At 40.2% G+C, this 17,487-nt stretch overlaps 1 protein-coding gene across 2 annotated transcripts in view; it reads left to right on the plus strand.

Annotated features, from left to right (window-relative positions):
* LOC138808475 (citron Rho-interacting kinase) overlaps window positions 1-17,487 on the plus strand; it is a 168,209-nt gene that overhangs the window by 27,660 nt on the left and 123,062 nt on the right. For both annotated transcript variants that reach the window (XM_069994746.1, XM_069994747.1), the window contains exons 5-8: window positions 2,603-2,745; window positions 4,609-4,699; window positions 12,259-12,462; window positions 14,674-14,827. In XM_069994746.1, the coding sequence (XP_069850847.1) occupies window positions 2,603-2,745; window positions 4,609-4,699; window positions 12,259-12,462; window positions 14,674-14,827 (592 nt within the window). The remainder of the gene's footprint in view (window positions 1-2,602; window positions 2,746-4,608; window positions 4,700-12,258; window positions 12,463-14,673; window positions 14,828-17,487) is intronic.

Below are 17,487 nucleotides of genomic sequence, written 5' to 3' on the forward strand. Positions count from 1 at the left end.
ATGCAAGGCAAGCACTCTACCACTGAGCCACCTTCCCAGCCCTATACATTGAATTCTTGACTGCTTTTTCTCCCCTTCTCCTCTTCATTCATCTAGCCCTCTCCCCTTGACTCCATTCCATTCTTTCAAGTACGAGTTTCCTGGTGTTTATTTTGTTAAATTCTTTCTTTGCCTTTCTAAGGAATTACAGTATTTGAGTTTTCTTTTGAATCTACCATATTTCGGTTAATACATTTGTGTCTACTTACCTACCCCCTAATATATTTACTTATGTGTTTATAAAGTAATTCTGGCCTCCTTCCCAATGAGGGTTAAAAATGCAACCTTTGTTTCTCTGGGCCTAACTTAACGTCACTTTCCTTTTTTTTTCAGTTCTTACCATTTCTTTGCGAATGATGCAATATTGTTCTTTCTAATGGATGAGTAAAATTCCATTGTGTATATGTACTACATTTTCTTGATCCATTTGTCCATTGAGGGGCTTCTGGGCTGGTTTCCATACCTTGACTATGGTGAATAGTGCCTCAATGAACATAGTTGTGCTGGTAGCTTTCTTGGATTGTCATCTTTTGGATGAATGCCCAGGAGTGGAATTGTTTCCTAGCAAGAATAATAAAGCAAGAGAAAGTCGTAAAGGGGATCCAAATAGGGAAGGAAAACGTAAAACTATCCCTTTTAGCAGATGACATTATCCTATATTTAAAGAATCCTATAGACCCCTTTCTCAAGCTACTAGAGCTGATTAAAAACTTAGATAAAAAGCAGGGCACTGGTGGCTCACACCTGTATCCTAGCTCCTCAGAAGGCCAAGCTCTCAGGATTGATGTTTGAAATCAGCTGGGGCAGGAAAGTCCATGAGACTCTTTTTTTTTGGGTCCTGTCGTGGGGCCTGGGTGCTGTCCCTCAGCTCTTCAGCTCAAAGCTAGCACTCTACCACTTGAGCCACAGCACCACTTCCAGCTTTTTTTTTCTTTTTTCTTTGCTTATGTGGTGCTGAGGAATCGAACCCAGGGCCTCATGCATGCAAGGCAAGCACTCTACCACTGAGCCACCTTCCCAGCCCCCCAGGAGACTCTTATCTCTAATAAACTACCCCAAAAATGCCATTAGTGGAGCTGTGACTCAAGTAGTAGAGCACTAGCCTGGAGCCCAAAAGCTCAGGGACAGTGCCACAGGCCTTGAGTTCAAACCCAGGACTGGAACAAACCCCCTCCATAACTCTGGTAAAGTAATAAGGTATAAGATCAACACACAAAATAGGTGGCTTTTTCTGTTTGCCAACAATGAGAAGATTGAGACGGAAATAAGTAAAGCCACTCCATTTGCAATAGTTTCAAACTGCCAAGGAAGTGAAATTCTTCTACAGTGAAAACAACAAAAATTTAAAGAAGGAAATAGAAGAAGACACAAAGAAGTGGAAAGACCTTCCATGCTCCTGGATTAGTCTAATTATTATTGTGAAAATGGCAATACTGCCCAAAGCAATCTACAATTTCGATGCAATACTCATCAAAATCCTAACATCATTCTTCACTGAGGTAGAGAAAACAATCAAAAATACTTAGGAAACCACAGAAGGCCCCAAATGGAGAAAGCAACCTTGACCAGAAAAAGTAGTGCTGGAAGTATAACAGTATCAAACTTCAAACTCTATTACAGAGCTATAGTAATGAAAACAGCTTGGTACTGGCACAAAAACAGGCCTGAGGACCAGTGCCGCAGAAGACCTAGAAATAGACCTATAGCCATCCAATATTCAATGAGGGAACCGAAACCATAAGCTGGAAGAAAGACAAATGGTCACAAGAAAATTGGATATCTACATGCGGAAAACTGCAACTGGATGCTTATCTATTGCCATTTGTTTTTTAACATCCATCTCATACTTCATCATTGTCATAGTTTAGTTGGTCTCTTAGGAAGGATATTTGGAGGATTACCAAGATTTAATTTTTCCCTGTTATAAACCATGCTGTGATGAATCTGTTAGCTTATTTATCTGTAAGCTATTGTGAACACCTGTGACATAAATCACTAGAGTGGAATTACTAGGTCAAAGGATATATATTCATAGTTAAATTTTTCATAGAGATTGTTGTTGCCTTCAACCCTGAATGAAAGGAAAAGATTGTATCATACTTATTACACATCTCCCAGTTTCTGCTGGGTGCTGGGGAGAATACAAAAGGGATGTAAGAGAGTTTTGTTCCCCCCTCCTCCCCGCACACCCCTTCCTCCCAAGGAACATACATCTGTGCTGTCTATGTAAACCTGGGGAATGTCTGGGGTGTCACCTTGGGTGGGTGGAGGAAGTGGTGGATTTAATTTACCTTTTCAAACTTGCCTTGCAAATATCATGCATGGTGTCTGGGCTTTGTCTTTCATTATATTGATTCCCTGGGGTAAAAGATGTAATTTTTGTGGGGCAGGGACCTCATCCTATGTCTTACAATACGTCTCATGCGTCTTCCTTGCTTGTTGGAGACTGTAATTATAACATGTCAGGTGGTATTTGAGGATCTAATTAAAACATTCTTCTACCCCTCCCCCGCTTTTATTTTTTGAGTGTGTGAAAAATTAATCACTTTGGCATTCTATGCAGGTCATGGAATATCAGCCTGGAGGGGACTTGCTGTCACTTTTGAATAGATATGAGGACCAATTAGATGAAAATATGATTCAGTTTTACTTAGCTGAACTGATTTTGGCGGTTCACAGCATTCATCAGATGGGATATGTACATCGGTAAGTGAGACTCTTGAGTATCATTCTGAGAATTTGCCTGAATCATGTAAGAGTTCCTGCATGGAAATGTGATGAATGACTCCAGGATCAAGATAGATGCATTATCCAGTGTTACTTCTAATTCACTCAATGTAAACTTTCCAATACATCAATTGTTTCAGCATGCCCATTTAACCCCTAAGTAGCTATCAAATATGCTAATGTCCTTCCGTTTGCTAGTTAACAGATGTAAGCTCATAGGATTGGGAGGCCTTGAATGAGCTCTTTGAGTTCCATGGTAGAAAAACAGGCTTTGATTTGCAAGAGGAGCTGGTGTACTGTATAAGAGCAGAAGATCATAGAGCTGGATTCTATGTTAGCTTTCCATTACTCTATCAAATACATGAGCTCACCAACATACAAGAGAAAAAGTTTGTTTTGGCCTATAGTTGTGCAGGCTTTAGTTCATGATTATGCTTGGCCCTGTTTCTTTGGGCCTGTGGCAAGGCAGTACTTCATGGTAAGCAAAACCCCTTATTTCATGGTTGGGAAATGAAAAGATAAGAAGAGCCAGGGGTTCCACAGTCCTCTCTGGATGGTAGCTGTGGTTTGAATCTGCAATGGCCCCCACAAGCTCTTGAGTTGAAGACTTGGCTGCCATCTGATGAGGCTTTTGGGAAGTGGTTGGATCATGAAGGCCCTGACATAGTCAGTGGCTTAATCCATTAATAGATGCATTATTGGGAGATGAGTGGTCGGAAGAAGTGGCAGACATGGAGCAAATCCCTTTACTCTACCATGCTCTGGTCCTCATTTTGCCTTAACTCATGTGCCCAAAGCAGAGGAGGCATTCTCCCCCTCCCTTCCCCCCCCCCCCCCCCCGCCACCCCCCACAGCAAAGGTTCCATCACTTCCAAGGAGTGCCATGCCAGGACTAAGCTTTTAACATGTGAGCCCTTGGGAGGCACTGGAGATGCAAAGCATAGCATACTTTGAATAGCACCTGTTATTAATGAACAAAAATGTTTCACAAACTCCTCAGAGGTTAAGTGCACCTCTGTACATCCTTATTGTGGTGTTTTATGTATGTCTGGGAACATTGTGGAAATTCAAGGATGACTAGAACAGGAATTACAAGATCTGGAGTAAAAACTCAGTCATCCTGTTGATTAGCCACACAAACTTGGTTCTTATAATGTAAATGGCTATCTCTAACAGAAATAGACCATTGGATATGTGTATTTACTCCTTCCCCTCTCCTCCCTTCCCCTCTCTTCCTTCCTTTAAAAATTAAAAAAAAATTGTTTTCTGACCTGTGTGTCAATCATTCATATTCATCAATAGGGAAGGCCTGTGTAGCAGAACACATTATGGTTCTTTTTTTTTAAATAAGTTTTTTTTTTTATTGTGAAAATACTGTACAGAGTGGTTACAGTTACATGAGCAAGGTAATGAGTCCATTTCTTTTGGTCAGTCATGGGGCTTGAACTCAGGGCCTGGGTGCTGTCCCTTAGCTCTTCAGCTCAAGGCTAGTGCTCTATCATTTGAGCCACAGTGCCCACTTCAGGCTTTTTTCTGCTTATGTGGTGCTAAGGTGGAATTGGACCCAGGGCCTCATGCATGGGAGGCAAGCACTCTACCACTGAGCCACCTTCCCAGCCCCATGAGTACATTTCTTGCCAAGCATTGTTGCCTCCTCCTTTGTATTTCCCCTACCATCCCTTCCCTCCCACTTAACACAACTATACTCCCCCATCCCCCCAATTATGGTTCTTTAGCAGAATACATTATGGTTCTTGGCTGAAATTAGATGCTAAGTTACTACTTGCTTGCTGAATACCATGGACAAGATAACACTGATTCAGGGTCCTGATTTTCTTCCAGAGACATCAAGCCTGAGAACGTTCTCATTGACCGAACTGGACATATCAAACTGGTGGATTTTGGATCGGCTGCCAGAATAAATTTAAATAAGGTGATAATAACATAGAGTAAGACTGCTTAGCAAGAATTATATTTGAAAAGCATTCTGTGGCTCTCATAAGTTTGGGAAGTATTGGAATATAGTGGGGAACCACATTTTAGAACTGTGATCTGCCGTGTATGAGTCCTTGAGGGTTGTGGGGTGTAGATGGGGACACAGAGTACCCTGCTGGGAGCCAGGCTTCTCACACACGGGCCTTCCAGGAACATTCAAGTTCCAAATCAGAGCACATTTCTAATTGCCCCTGTGAGTCATTTACAAAGGAGTTCCATGAAATCCTCAATTGGTGCAGGGTGCTGGTGGCTCAAGCTTGTAATCCCGTCTACACAGGAAGCTGAGATTTGAGGAACATGGTTCAAGCCAGCTTGTTCAAAGCCAGCTCAGGCAGGAAAGTTGGTCAGACTTGTATCTCCAGTTAACCACCAGAAAACCAGAAGTGTCACTGTGGCTCAAAGTGGTAGCTAGCCTTGAGCAGAGGAGCCCAGAGAAAGCTCTCAGGCTCTGAGTTCAAACCTTATGACAAAAAAAAAAAAAAAAAAAGAAGAAGAAGAAAGAAAAAAGAAATCTTCAGTTGGTGGTTCTGCACAGCTAAAACCCATAAAATGTGATGTTTTATGTGACTTTGAGGATCCTGTGGGAATGCAGTGGTAGCTCAACCACAGATCACAAACTGACTTCTTTCTAAAACAACTGTAAGCTGTGTGCTGATGGCTTGTTCACACCTGTCATACTAACTAGTCAGGAGTCTGAGGTCTGAGAGTTATGATTTGAAGTCATCCAGGGCAGAAAAATTCATGAGAACTCTTAACTCAAACCAGTAGAAAGTTGGAAGTGGTGCTGTGGCTCAGTAGTAGAGTGCCAGTGTTGGAACAAAAAAACTCAGGGACAGCGCCTGGTCCCTGAGTTAAAGATGTTTGTTTCCCTTTTGTTTGTCTTGTGTCCTACAAATTATCTGGTTACATTATCTTGATTTACTTGGAAATATATTTAGTTGATGAAATATAACCAGTTTTTTTCAAATCCTCCATTTCCTTTGTTAGAAAGAGGAAATGAATCCCTAGTGCATTTGAACTAATTATTCTTTTTTTTTTTTTTTTTTGGTAGATATCAATGACTTGTCTCACTCCTCTAAGGTTTAATTTCTGTCATACTCAAACATAAATGCTTATTAGAAGAAAACATGTACGTTATTTATAAAAGGAAACAAATGTCATAGGCAGCTGTTAGAGTTGTTATATAATAGTTATATTAATTTTTGAATTAAATATTCTTAAGGGTCAAGGACCAGTGCTCAGAATGTCATTTTAATGTCTTGGACTTTTGGCAAAAATTAAACTGTCTTCTCCATACTAATTAGAAAGACGGAGATGAGCTATTGAGATCAAGAGCAAGAATACTTTTAAGAAAAAGATGAAAAAGTAAAAAAAAAAAAAATTAGTTAAAATATCCTCTAATAAAATTGGTTCACATTGAAATGTGAATTTTGAGGTCAGCTATGCAGAAAAAAAAGAGATTAGGTCAAAGAGAAAATTGACTTATGTTTTAAGATGAATTTCATAACTGAGCCACTTGGTGACTTAGACAAATCCTGAAGAAGTTGGTTTTTTTTTCTTTCTGGAAAAAAACGAATTCTAGTTAAAATGCACAGTTTAAAGAAGTGAGAGAAGCAGCTTTTAAAATGCCTCTCAGGTCTGAGAGTTAAGTCCTTTACATAAAGTAGAATATGTAAGGCTCCCCCCCCCCCCACTCCACTCCAGGTCAAATTCTTTTGAGGAGAGGTGGACATTGTTAGGGGATATTAGGAGAAAGCTTAGAGTTATTTAAATCTTTGCACCTCAGCCTCTTCAATAAGGGTTCTACAGGCTTGAGCCCTACTTGAGATCATTTACTCTCTTCAGGCCCTTGAAAAAACAGGCTCCCTGTGCGACCCAAATTCAGCACTTTTGAACCTCAGATTACATTCTAACAGTCTACTTACTTAGCAGATGATAGGGCTGAGTGCAGGTAGCTCAGGCCTATAATCTTAGTTACTCAGGGGGCTGAGATCTGAGGATAGAATCAAAGCCAGCCCAGGCAGCTAAATCCAGAAACTCTCATCTCCAGTTAACCAGCAAAAAAGCTGGAAGTCGAGGTGTGGCTCAATTGGTAGAGTGCCACCCTTGAGTGAAAAAGGCAGGTGAGGGCTGGAAAGGTGGCTCAGTGGTAGAGTGCTTGCCTTGCATGCATGAGGCCCTGGGTTCGATTCCTCAGCACCACATAAGCAAAAAAGAAAAAAGCCAGAAGTGGCACTGTGGCTCAAGTGGTAGAGTGCTAGTCTTGAACTGAAGAGCTGAGGGACAGTGCCCAGGCCCAGAGTTCAGGCCCCACGACCGGACCCAAAACATAAATAAATAAATAAAAAAGTCAGGTGAGACCTGAAGGTCTTGAGTTCAAGCCCCAGTACTGGCACAGAAGAGAGAGAGTTATAGAACCAAAGCATTTCATGTTTTAAACATATGTGCTGGGGGTGTAGCTCAGTGGTAGAGCATGAATGAAATCCTGAGTTTAATCCCTAGTACTCTCACCCCCCACCCCAAATTAATGTGTAATTTTGCAACAGATGTAAAGCATAGGTGTTAAATTTATTATAGCAAGGCACAGGAAAAAAAGTAATACAGAATTTTTACTGCTCAAGATTTAAGAATGTATATATGACATAGGTGATGAAATTCGTGCATTTAGAAATAAACAGCAGCACAGGTACATGGGCTGCAACAGGGCCATTTTGGTCTGGATAATTCCATGTTGTGGGGAGGTATGCTGTGTGTTACAGGATGTTGAGCCTCATCCCTGATCTCTTCCTGCAGTGTCTCCAGACACTGCCAACTATCCCCTGGGGAAGTGGAGTGGTGGTGGTGGTGGGGGAGAATGGAACATAAATCACCTCCATTGAGAATGCCTGCAGTAGGTTGAGAAGCATCAGAACGCTAATTAATTAGAGCCAGCAGTATGTGCTTGCAATAAGAAAAGCTACTCAGGAAACTAGATTAAGAGCCACAGCCACTGCTTGGTAAATAAGTGAGAGTTAGGAATATAAAAGGCCTTGTCTCTGCATCTGGAGTCGGCTCACTTTCCAGCTCTTGGTCGAGAGGCAGGGCTGCCATTCATTTAAGTAGCTATTTTTCAGTGCTTCCAACCCTCTCAAAGAGATTTTTCTTTAACTTTCAGTTCTAATTGTGGTAGCCTTCATTCCAGGGGGAATCTCCTGGGGCCACTCAGGATTTGGGCAGGTCCAGGCTCAGCCTCTGATTTTATCTTGGAGATAGAGCATTCAGTGCATATACTTGAGAATATTGTTCCTCTTTTCTCCCTGTGCTTTAAGCGCCAGAATGTGTCCATCAGATAAGAAGGAATTTTTTTTTAAAGAAACATCTGGTTATAGAGATATAATAATTTGCAGACTGGATCATATGTAGGTGTAGGTGTAGGGTTAGGACTAGAAATATTTTGCTTTACATTTTGGATCACTGGTGGAGGATTAAACATTTCCTTCGAAATGCCTTAGGGGCCTAATGTAGGTTCTATGTGTTTTCTGTATTCAAATGTAAATGAAAATTAGAACCTACATTATTGACATTACTATGTGTTACCCAAGAATCAGCTCATCATTTCTCCCACCTTTCCTCTGTATTTGTGAAGCTTAGATGTATTGAATTTTTCTACTGTCCATCACCTTTACTTCCAGCTTCTTACTGAAGAGTGTAGCTTTGGTAAGTAAGAACCTTTATTCAATAGGAACTGAGGTATAGTGACCTTATGACCTGTGGTGTGTGATTTGGATCAGCCACTTTGCCTTATTAAGTGATTTGCTATTTTTATCTGAAAGTGTGGCAAACATCTGATATTTCCAGCCAGGTCCATTTGTCTCTCTTGAAGCCAGTAGTAAAACAAAAACAAAAATGTTATTTGTAAGTGTTAATCAGCTCTGCTTAGCAATTGGAAACTCAAAGGTGACAACCTTTTTTGATTTATGTAGGAGTGAAAAGATTTCTTTTCCCCAAGAGGAAAAACATTGTGAGAATTGTTTCTCTTACTTCTGCAGGTGTATGTTTATGCCTTGGGCAGCTAGATGGGAAAAACTAGGTTTTAATGATTTTATGTTTAAGCATTTTATAGAAAAGAGGTGGGCAAAGAAGAGTCTTACTTACTTCCTCATTTGCTTTTTTTTGGTAAAATGATTGACTAAGTTAATTCTGTTCATTTTTTTTCTACTCCCTTCCATTTTCCATTTCCCTAAATATTGCAGATTGTTCTGTCTCCTAGTCATTCCTTTATTGTCTCCTTACTGAGCTGGTTTATTTTTCCTATCAATGCAGTGAAAAGTAATTACCATTTCGTTATTTCCGGGCTCCTTTCAGATAGCATGCAGCGGGCAGGTGGGGCTCCTACTTCAGGCTTACTTTTAATATCTCTCCAAGATTAGCTGGCTCAGTAGCCACGGGAGGACAATAAACATGTTGTAAAATGCTTATCAGGACATAAGAGATTATATGTTGAAAGCTACATTTAATGTGCTTAGAGGTCAGTGATGGATGGAAAATAGGTAGTCATTAAAAACCTTTGCTAATTGCTAATAAGCAATAATAAGGAGTTGTACAGAGAGTAAGCCTGTGGGTAATTTTTTCTCTCATAACTTTCATGTGCAAATTAATATTGAGCTTTAGAAAGTTAGGAAATTATTAGATATAAATATATGTAATCACATATATCTATTAAAGGGTAAGAGTTAGTTGGGGAGTTATCTGGTTCACTTTAATAAGTCTAACAATATCTCAGTGCCAGAGGTTTATGCTTGTAATTTTGGCTACTTGGGAGGCTGAGATCTAAGGATGATGATTCAAAGCCAGCCTGAGCAAAAAAGTCCCTGAGATCTCATCTCCAAATAGCCAGCAAAAAGCTGGACTTGTATGATCCAAGTAGTAGAGTGGTAGCTGTGAGGAAAACAAAACAAAAATGAGAGAGAGAGAGAGAGAGAGAGAGAGAGAGAGAGAGAGAGAGAGAGAGAGAGAGAGAGAGAGAGAGAGAGTGTTGAGTAAGGTTCTGAGTTCAAGTCCCAGTACCTGCACATACACAAAAAAAGCCAAATCATTAGCTGAGAAACAATACATTGACAACATATAGTCTTTGGCTGGATCACCTTGACACACTTGACCCAATTAGAATCAACTCTTTAAATCGCAGTGCACTTTGAATGCCCAGTATGCTTCAAACAAGGAGAACTGAATATTTGAAAACAGGCTATGTGGCAGTAAAATAAAATCCAACAACTGCCAAGATGCGTGCATGACAACTGTGTAGTTCTCGTTCTGCAAGGTAATGAAAAATCGAGTCAACAAGAGGACTCATTTAATGAACAACACAGACACATTATCCTCATTTAGCCAAACCAAGATGTTAAGAGTTTTTCTTCTCTGGTTTTGGTATTTAAAGAATATCTGTTACTCATTGTCAAGGCCCTGTAGCACAATCTTAATCCTGTCTTGAGCTCACTAACACTTGCATACTCATTAAAAGACTGAAGTTTTGGCCCTGCCTTCAGACATCAAGCCTGCCTCTGAACTTAAACTGCTTTGAGTTTCTCCAGCTTAAGTCATGTTGTGGTTCTGACTAGACCAAATATTTCCCTCTTTGCTTTGACGTCCTTCAGCACTGACTGCCTATTGGTTTCTTTTCTTTTCTTTTCTTTTTTTTTCTTTGGGTCCAGTTGTGGGGCCTGTACTCTGGGCCTGGGCGCTGTCCCGCAGCTCTTCAGCTCAAGGCTAGTGCTCTACCACTTGAGCTGTAGCACCACTTCTGGCTTTTTTTCTTTTTGCTTATGTGGTGCTGGGGAATCGAACCCAGGGCCTTATGCATGTAAGGCAAGCGCTCTACCACTGAGCCACCTTCCCAGCCCCCTATTGGTTTCTTGGGTGAAGCAATCATCCAGCTTTCTTCAGTGGATTCTTGCTGTAGTAAGACTCTTTCCCAAAGCAATGCATGATCCGTTCCTAACAGCATCACACTGCTGCGGGCGTGTACACACACACACACACACACACACACACACACACACACACACACACGCACACATGCATGCACGCATGCATGCATGCATGCACACTCACTCTAAGAGAGGGGGTTGGGAGAGAAATAGAAAATCTTATTTTCTGTAATGAGAAGGTCTTGGGCAGTGGAATGGACAAATTTAAAGTTCTAGGCTGGCACAGTCACCCTACTTTATCACTAGGGAAAACTGACCTCATAGTACACTCTCTAAACTTCCTGTTTTCTCTCATTACCCCTTTAGAACAAAGCAAAGAAAACTGGCTCTCTTGATTTAAAGTCTAGTCTTCAAGTTCTGTGGCCCTGTGCCCTAGGTCTTCTGGTTTACTCAGGGGAGTCTTAACCTTCCTTTCATGAGGAGATGTTCTTCGGCATCTTTTAACTGTTGACCTGAGAGAAGCCCATTTACTGTGTTAGGTGGTAGGCCAGCAGATCAGCAATAGTATATGACTCAAGGCAGGGCCTCTGCTTTTTAATTTATTATTATTATTATTATTTTTGTGTTGGTACTAGAGTTTAAATTCAGGGCCTGGTCTTCGTCCCTTAGCCTTTTTTTTTTTCTCAAGGCTGGCACTCTACCACTTGAGCCACAGCTCTACTTCTTGACCTTTTTTCTGGTGAATTGGAGATGAGAGTAATAATAATTGTAATGTTTAAGAAACCTGGTACACTGTCCTACTGTCTTTTTACCAAGGTTAGTACTTCGGCACTATTGGATTGGAGGCCCTGGGTTTCTGAACAGCGGTGAGAGATTGCTGGAACAGGAGGAGTCAAGAGTGTGGAATATAAACTAACATCTGGTCCTGGGTGGAAGTTATTTATCATTGTACCCTGAGGTGGTATGAAGTAGGAAGGTGGATTATAAAACAGTGTTTAAAGATCAGGCACATTGGTATATGTCTGTAAGATCATTAGTTAAATATAATATGCTAAGACTTTCAGTAACAATTTGTGAATTGTCTTGCCAGCTAGCTGCCAGTTTTCTGGTCATGCTTAGGTTAATCTCACAGATTCAACTTTAGGATTTGCTATTTTGCTGTATTATTATTATTATTATTTAAAATTTTGTGGTGCTGGGGTTTGAACTTAGGGCCTTGTGCATGTTAGGCAGACACTGGAGCCACATCTTAACCCATCATTTTGCTGTGTTCTAAAGAAAAAGAAAGATCAGCAACTTGCATCAGGAAGCAGCTTCCATTCCAGCGATGTCTCCCCAGCTCTCATTTCTATAACCAAAGAGTGAATGTCATCCACAAATCTTCTCCCTTTGCCTTTGGGTTGTGGTGTGCACTTTTCTTTTAATTAGTAAAGCGCTTGTATTTCCTGATAGCGTTGCCACTTGATGAGGGTTGAAGTGCCTGGGAGAATTGTAATCAGAGCAAGTCAGCTTGTAGATGATGTGGCTGTTGGCTGTGTACTTGAAGATAATTGAAGGGTTGCTGTATGCCTTTTTATTTATGTGTTTCTAGGTGAATGCTAAACTCCCGATCGGGACCCCAGATTACATGGCCCCTGAAGTGTTGACCGTGCTGAACGGGGATGGCAGAGGCACCTACAGCTTGGACTGTGACTGGTGGTCCGTGGGAGTGATTGCTTATGAGATGATTTATGGGAGAACCCCATTCACAGAGGGGACCTCCGCCAGGACCTTCAATAACATCATGAATTTCCAGGTAAAGGGAAGTCAGATAGGGGAAGTACTATTGAGACATGCCATTTAAAAACTGTGTGAATGGATGTTCATGTATAAATGAGCATAGCATTCACTTTGTGCCAAAAGCTGTCCTAAACATTTTATTAATTGTAGTCCCATTGAACTGCAGCTGCCAGTAATTGTAAAACGGTGTCATTATGTCGTGTACCACTAAAATAGAAAATCTGCTGCTAATTAATCTGTGTTATTTTTATTGGAAGTATAATGCATCTCAATCTTACTGTTGTTAAATGTTCATAAATGTGAGTCTCTTAGAGCTGATGAAATACTGTGTTAGCTCAGTTCATCTTCAAACCAACCCTGAGATATAGGTATTATTATTACTACTACTGTTGTTGTTATTATTGTCAGATGAGGAAACCAAAGTAGTGTTAAAATAAGTATTTGCCCAAAACTTACCTGTCTGACACTAAAGTCTGAGTTCTTAATTTCAGGTTATACTTCTTAGTTCTATCAAATATGAGTGAGAAAATGAATTAGAATTATAGTAATATATAATCCATTTTTATATAGTACACACCTTTTAATATACTATAATTTTACTCTATATACATTTTACTATATACGTATAAAACTAAAAAAATTAAAACTATTTCTGAAAAAGACAACCTATTTCATTTTCAAGGTTGTCATTCTGAGGATTGAACCCAGGACCTTGAACATGCTAGGCATGTATTCTATCACTGAACAATACTCCAACTCCCAGTAGAAAACTTTTTTTTCTAATAACTACATTTTCCATCGCACTTAAACCCATTCCCTAAGGATATAATAAAATTTCTTTTTAGAATCAACTACAGGGAAAAAGAGAATTCATTCCTTTGCTTTGAGTATTTCGTCTAATTTCCATTTTTTTTTTTCATTTGGTGGTGGTTTTGGGATTTGAACTAAGGTCTTATGCTTGCTAGACAGGTATTCGCTTCACTGCTGAGCCTTGCCCCCAGTCTTTCTTTGCTCTCATTTTAAGATAGTATTTTGCTTTTGGCCAGGCCTGGGCTCGGACCTTGATCTTCCTATTTTAGGCTTCCCACTGTAGCTGGGATGACAGGTACATGCTCCTGCACGCAGATGAATATGTCTTTCTTATGTATATACATTTTCTTTGTTTTGTTTTTGTGGCCATACTGGAGATTGAACTTGGGGCTTCCCACTAGCTAGGTTCTTCCTCTGCTACTTGAGCCACACTTCCAACCCTTTTTTGCATTGGTTATTTTTGAGGTAGGGTCTTGTTTTATGCCCAGGCCAGCCTTGGCTTTGATCCTCCTACTGTTCTCCATGTGCCTGGAAGGATGGCATCACTCTGCCTAGCCATCTAGGATGACAGATGCACACCACCACACCAAGATATTGATTAAGATGGCAGTTCCTCGAACTTCTTTTTTTTTTTTTTTACTCAGGCTGGCCTCAAACTATGGTCCTCTGATCTCTTCTAAATATGTAGGATTACAGGTTTGTGCCACCATACCTGACTTACATTGTTGTTGTTGTTCTTTTTTGTTTTTGTTTTTTTTTTTACATTGTTGTTCTTGAGTTGAAATTTCCCCTTAGATGGCTCTTGGAGCTGATTTATCCTTTCCTTTCAGTTCACTCATTTTGTCATTCGCTCGTGAATTGCCCCTGGTACTATTGGGTACCAGATTAGAAAAAGTGGTGGGCAAGAAGGAGGCCTTCTCTGCCTCGGCCTGTCATTGCTCAGAACCACAGTGTCAGTGCAGAAGTGGACTGCATACAGAAAGAACATGTGGGGGTGGAGAGAGACAGCAAGGGGGCCGGAAAGGGAACCAAGAGGGCTTGGTAGGTGGGGAAGGGAGTTCTAGGCTATGGGAACAGCATGATGTGTCCAGGCAGCTTTAAATAACTCATCATTGTTGGGCAGCAAAGGGACAAATGAGGAGCGTGTGAGATGAGAGAGGAGTGGGGAGCAGAGGTCAGGCCATGAGAGGTATTGAACCCCGACAAGGAAAAGCAGGTCTATTGATGTGAACAGGCTGCTTATTTTGGGAACATGCCTTTGGTCCAAAGTGAAGAGGCCATGAAACTTTCTTTGTTAATAGAAAAGAAACTTGCATATATGAGAATGCATTCTTAACTTTGGGACATGTGATATTGAACCACTGCTAAGGAAATAACTATTGGATTATTATTATTATTTTTTTTTTTTTGGGAACAGCGGTTTTTGAAGTTTCCTGATGACCCCAAAGTTAGCAGTGAATTCCTTGATCTGATTCAGAGCCTGTTGTGTGGGCAGAAAGAGAGACTGAAGTTTGAGGGCCTTTGCTGCCATCCCTTTTTCTCCAAAATAGACTGGAATAACATTCGCAACTGTAAGTAGAGTGGTGTTCCGTGAATTTGGTTCTTGGGACTGAGAAAACCTTTAAGAGTGATCTGAGATGACTGTGTGGCCTAAAAGCTGCTGTAAATTACATAAGGATTTTAATTATTTACGGAAGTAGAAAAAGCAAGCACTATAAGCTGGTTTTGAGTAATAGAGTAATAGTTCTGCTTTAAAATTGTTTGCATACTGGGTCATTTATCAAAATTCTGATTTTTGTAGTCTTTAGCATTCCTTGGAGGAAGCTCGAGGCACAGATTTGGTAGAGTTTGAAGGTTGTCCCTTGGCTTGACAGTTCTTCCCAGAAGAAGAAAGGAACCTAATTATTTCATTCATAGATGAGGAAAAAGACTCTGAGATTAGGCAACCTGCCCGGCTGCCCTGCTAATGGTTGGAACCTGCAATGAAACCATAAACACCTCTCTGCGTTCATTTGTTTTCTCTGTAATATTTGTCTTTGCTCACAAGCATGTAAAATCTATAATGCATATGTATGGTGTATTCATTCACACATTGCTTTATAATCAGCTAAGGCAAATGGAATTAATTCTTTGAAACAAAGACCTGACTGATTATCAACAAAACCAAAAGCCTTGTTTTTTGTTTTTCTCACAAAGTAGTGATTTTTTTTAAAGACCTTGTTTATTTTTAAGTGTTTTGTTGATTGCATGTCATCAGATGAGACCTGACCTAGAGGAGAGCCAGCAGGAATGCAGTTGGCCAGCTTGAGTGCATTTATTTTTGGTGTTGAGGGGAGGTGGGAAAGTGGAACCTGTTTTTAGGTGTGGAAACCTGACTTCTAATTGGAGCCATGTTGTAATTACAGGTTGAGCATCCCTAATCAAACAATCCAAAATGTTTCCAAATGTGAACCTTCTGAAGTGCCAACCTAATGCCACAAGTGGAAAATTCCACACCTGAACTTGTGAAGGGGTTTCATTAAAAACATGATATATAACCGCCATTAGCATATGTGTACAGGAGATGCAAATGAGTTTTATGTTTAGACCTGAGTCCATTCCCAAGCATAGCTCATTATCTAAGATGCAGGAAAAAAAAAAAAATCTAAAACCTAAAATACTCTGGATGAGGGACCCTCAGCCTGAACTTTCAGCTGGGACATGGTTAGGATCGACTGCTGCCCAGGTGAAGGCCATTTTGATGTGCTTTTTTTTTTTTTTTCTTTTCCTCACCTCCATAAATCTTGCTAGGTCAACTTTTTGCTTCTGTATAATGAGCTTCATGTTGCTGTGATAAAATACCTGGGAAAATATATTTAAAAGGAGGAAGGGTTTATTTGGGCTTATGGTTTTTAGTCCATGGTTACTTGGGACCTGTGGTGGCATAGGACACCATGTCGGGAATACAGCTGAGGAGAACTATTCACCTTATTGTGGCCATGGCAGCTGGCAAGTCAAAGAGAGACCAGAAATGGCCCACGTCCCAATGTCATCTTCAAGGTCAAACCCCAGTGAATTCATTTCCTCCAGTGAGGCCTTCCGGTAGCCTCACAGGGTGGGAACCAGTTTTACCCACATGTTTTTTTGGCCTCAACATGACTGGTAGATACAGAGTTTTCATTAATTAGATTTTTCTAATCTTTAGACAATAGCTCCAAATCTCTTAAGGTTGAGTCTTCTTAACTGGTAATATATTTTCAGTGCATTCCTCTTAATGCTTTTTACAAGATTTGATAGAATTTCCTTTAGATACTATTCAAGTACTTAATCTCCTATTTTACCTTTTTATCGCTTATCCTCTTGAATGAGCAATTAATTGCTTATGCACGAATGTGCTGATTGTGCCTAAGGACACATCTCCAAGTAAGCCAGTCAGTGAATAACTTTGTGTTTTGGTAAACCTTGATGTTATGTTTAGTATTGGAGTTTTCTCTGGTGGTATCTGAGAGGGATTGGTTCCAGAACCTACCATGCATACCAAAATCTGAGCATGCTCAGGTTCTTAGTTGTAAAAAAAAAAAGTAGTGTAATATTTGCCTATAACTACTCACACCTTCAGTATACTTTATTCCCAGATTACTTGTAATATCTGATATGATATAATTGCTACGCAAATTATTATTCTATATTGTCTAGTAAATAGTGACAAAGAAGTCTATGGGTTCAGCACAGATATAAGTTGTGTTTTTTTTTTTTTTTTTTTTAATTCTCCATGATCCCAGTTGGTTGAATCTAAAGACCTGGAACTGAGGATTTGGAGGTCTGAGTGTATATTAGAATGACCAGGTTTTGTTCTAGTCTTTTCCTTTCAGGCTGTTTGTAGGCTTTAAAGCTTGTTGGATTCAGAAGCATGTTTATTTTTATAGAAAGGAGATGGAGAGATAAATCAGTGTTGAATGTGGCTTATGCTATCCATGTTTTTTTGGGGTGGTGGGGATGGAACCTGGGAACTAGGTAAGCCCCAGTCCTTAGTACTGCTGAGATCATGCTCTACTACTGAGCTACATCCCCAAGGGCCATCTTTGGAAGGCCATGGTCAACTTTGGAATATGATAACTTTGTGATGAGTCACTACAGACTTATTCATATTCATTGTTTTTGAATTTGACATGCCATTCCTCTGTGGATATCAACTAAATTTCCTCCCCTTCCCTTCCCTTCCCTTTTCTTTTCTTTTCTGCTTTTCTTTTCT

Source organism: Dipodomys merriami, unplaced genomic scaffold (genome assembly GCF_024711535.1).
Source record: "Dipodomys merriami isolate MVZ:Mamm:240054 unplaced genomic scaffold, mDipMer1.0.p SCAF_45, whole genome shotgun sequence".
Classification (NCBI taxonomy): Eukaryota; Metazoa; Chordata; class Mammalia; order Rodentia; family Heteromyidae; genus Dipodomys; species Dipodomys merriami.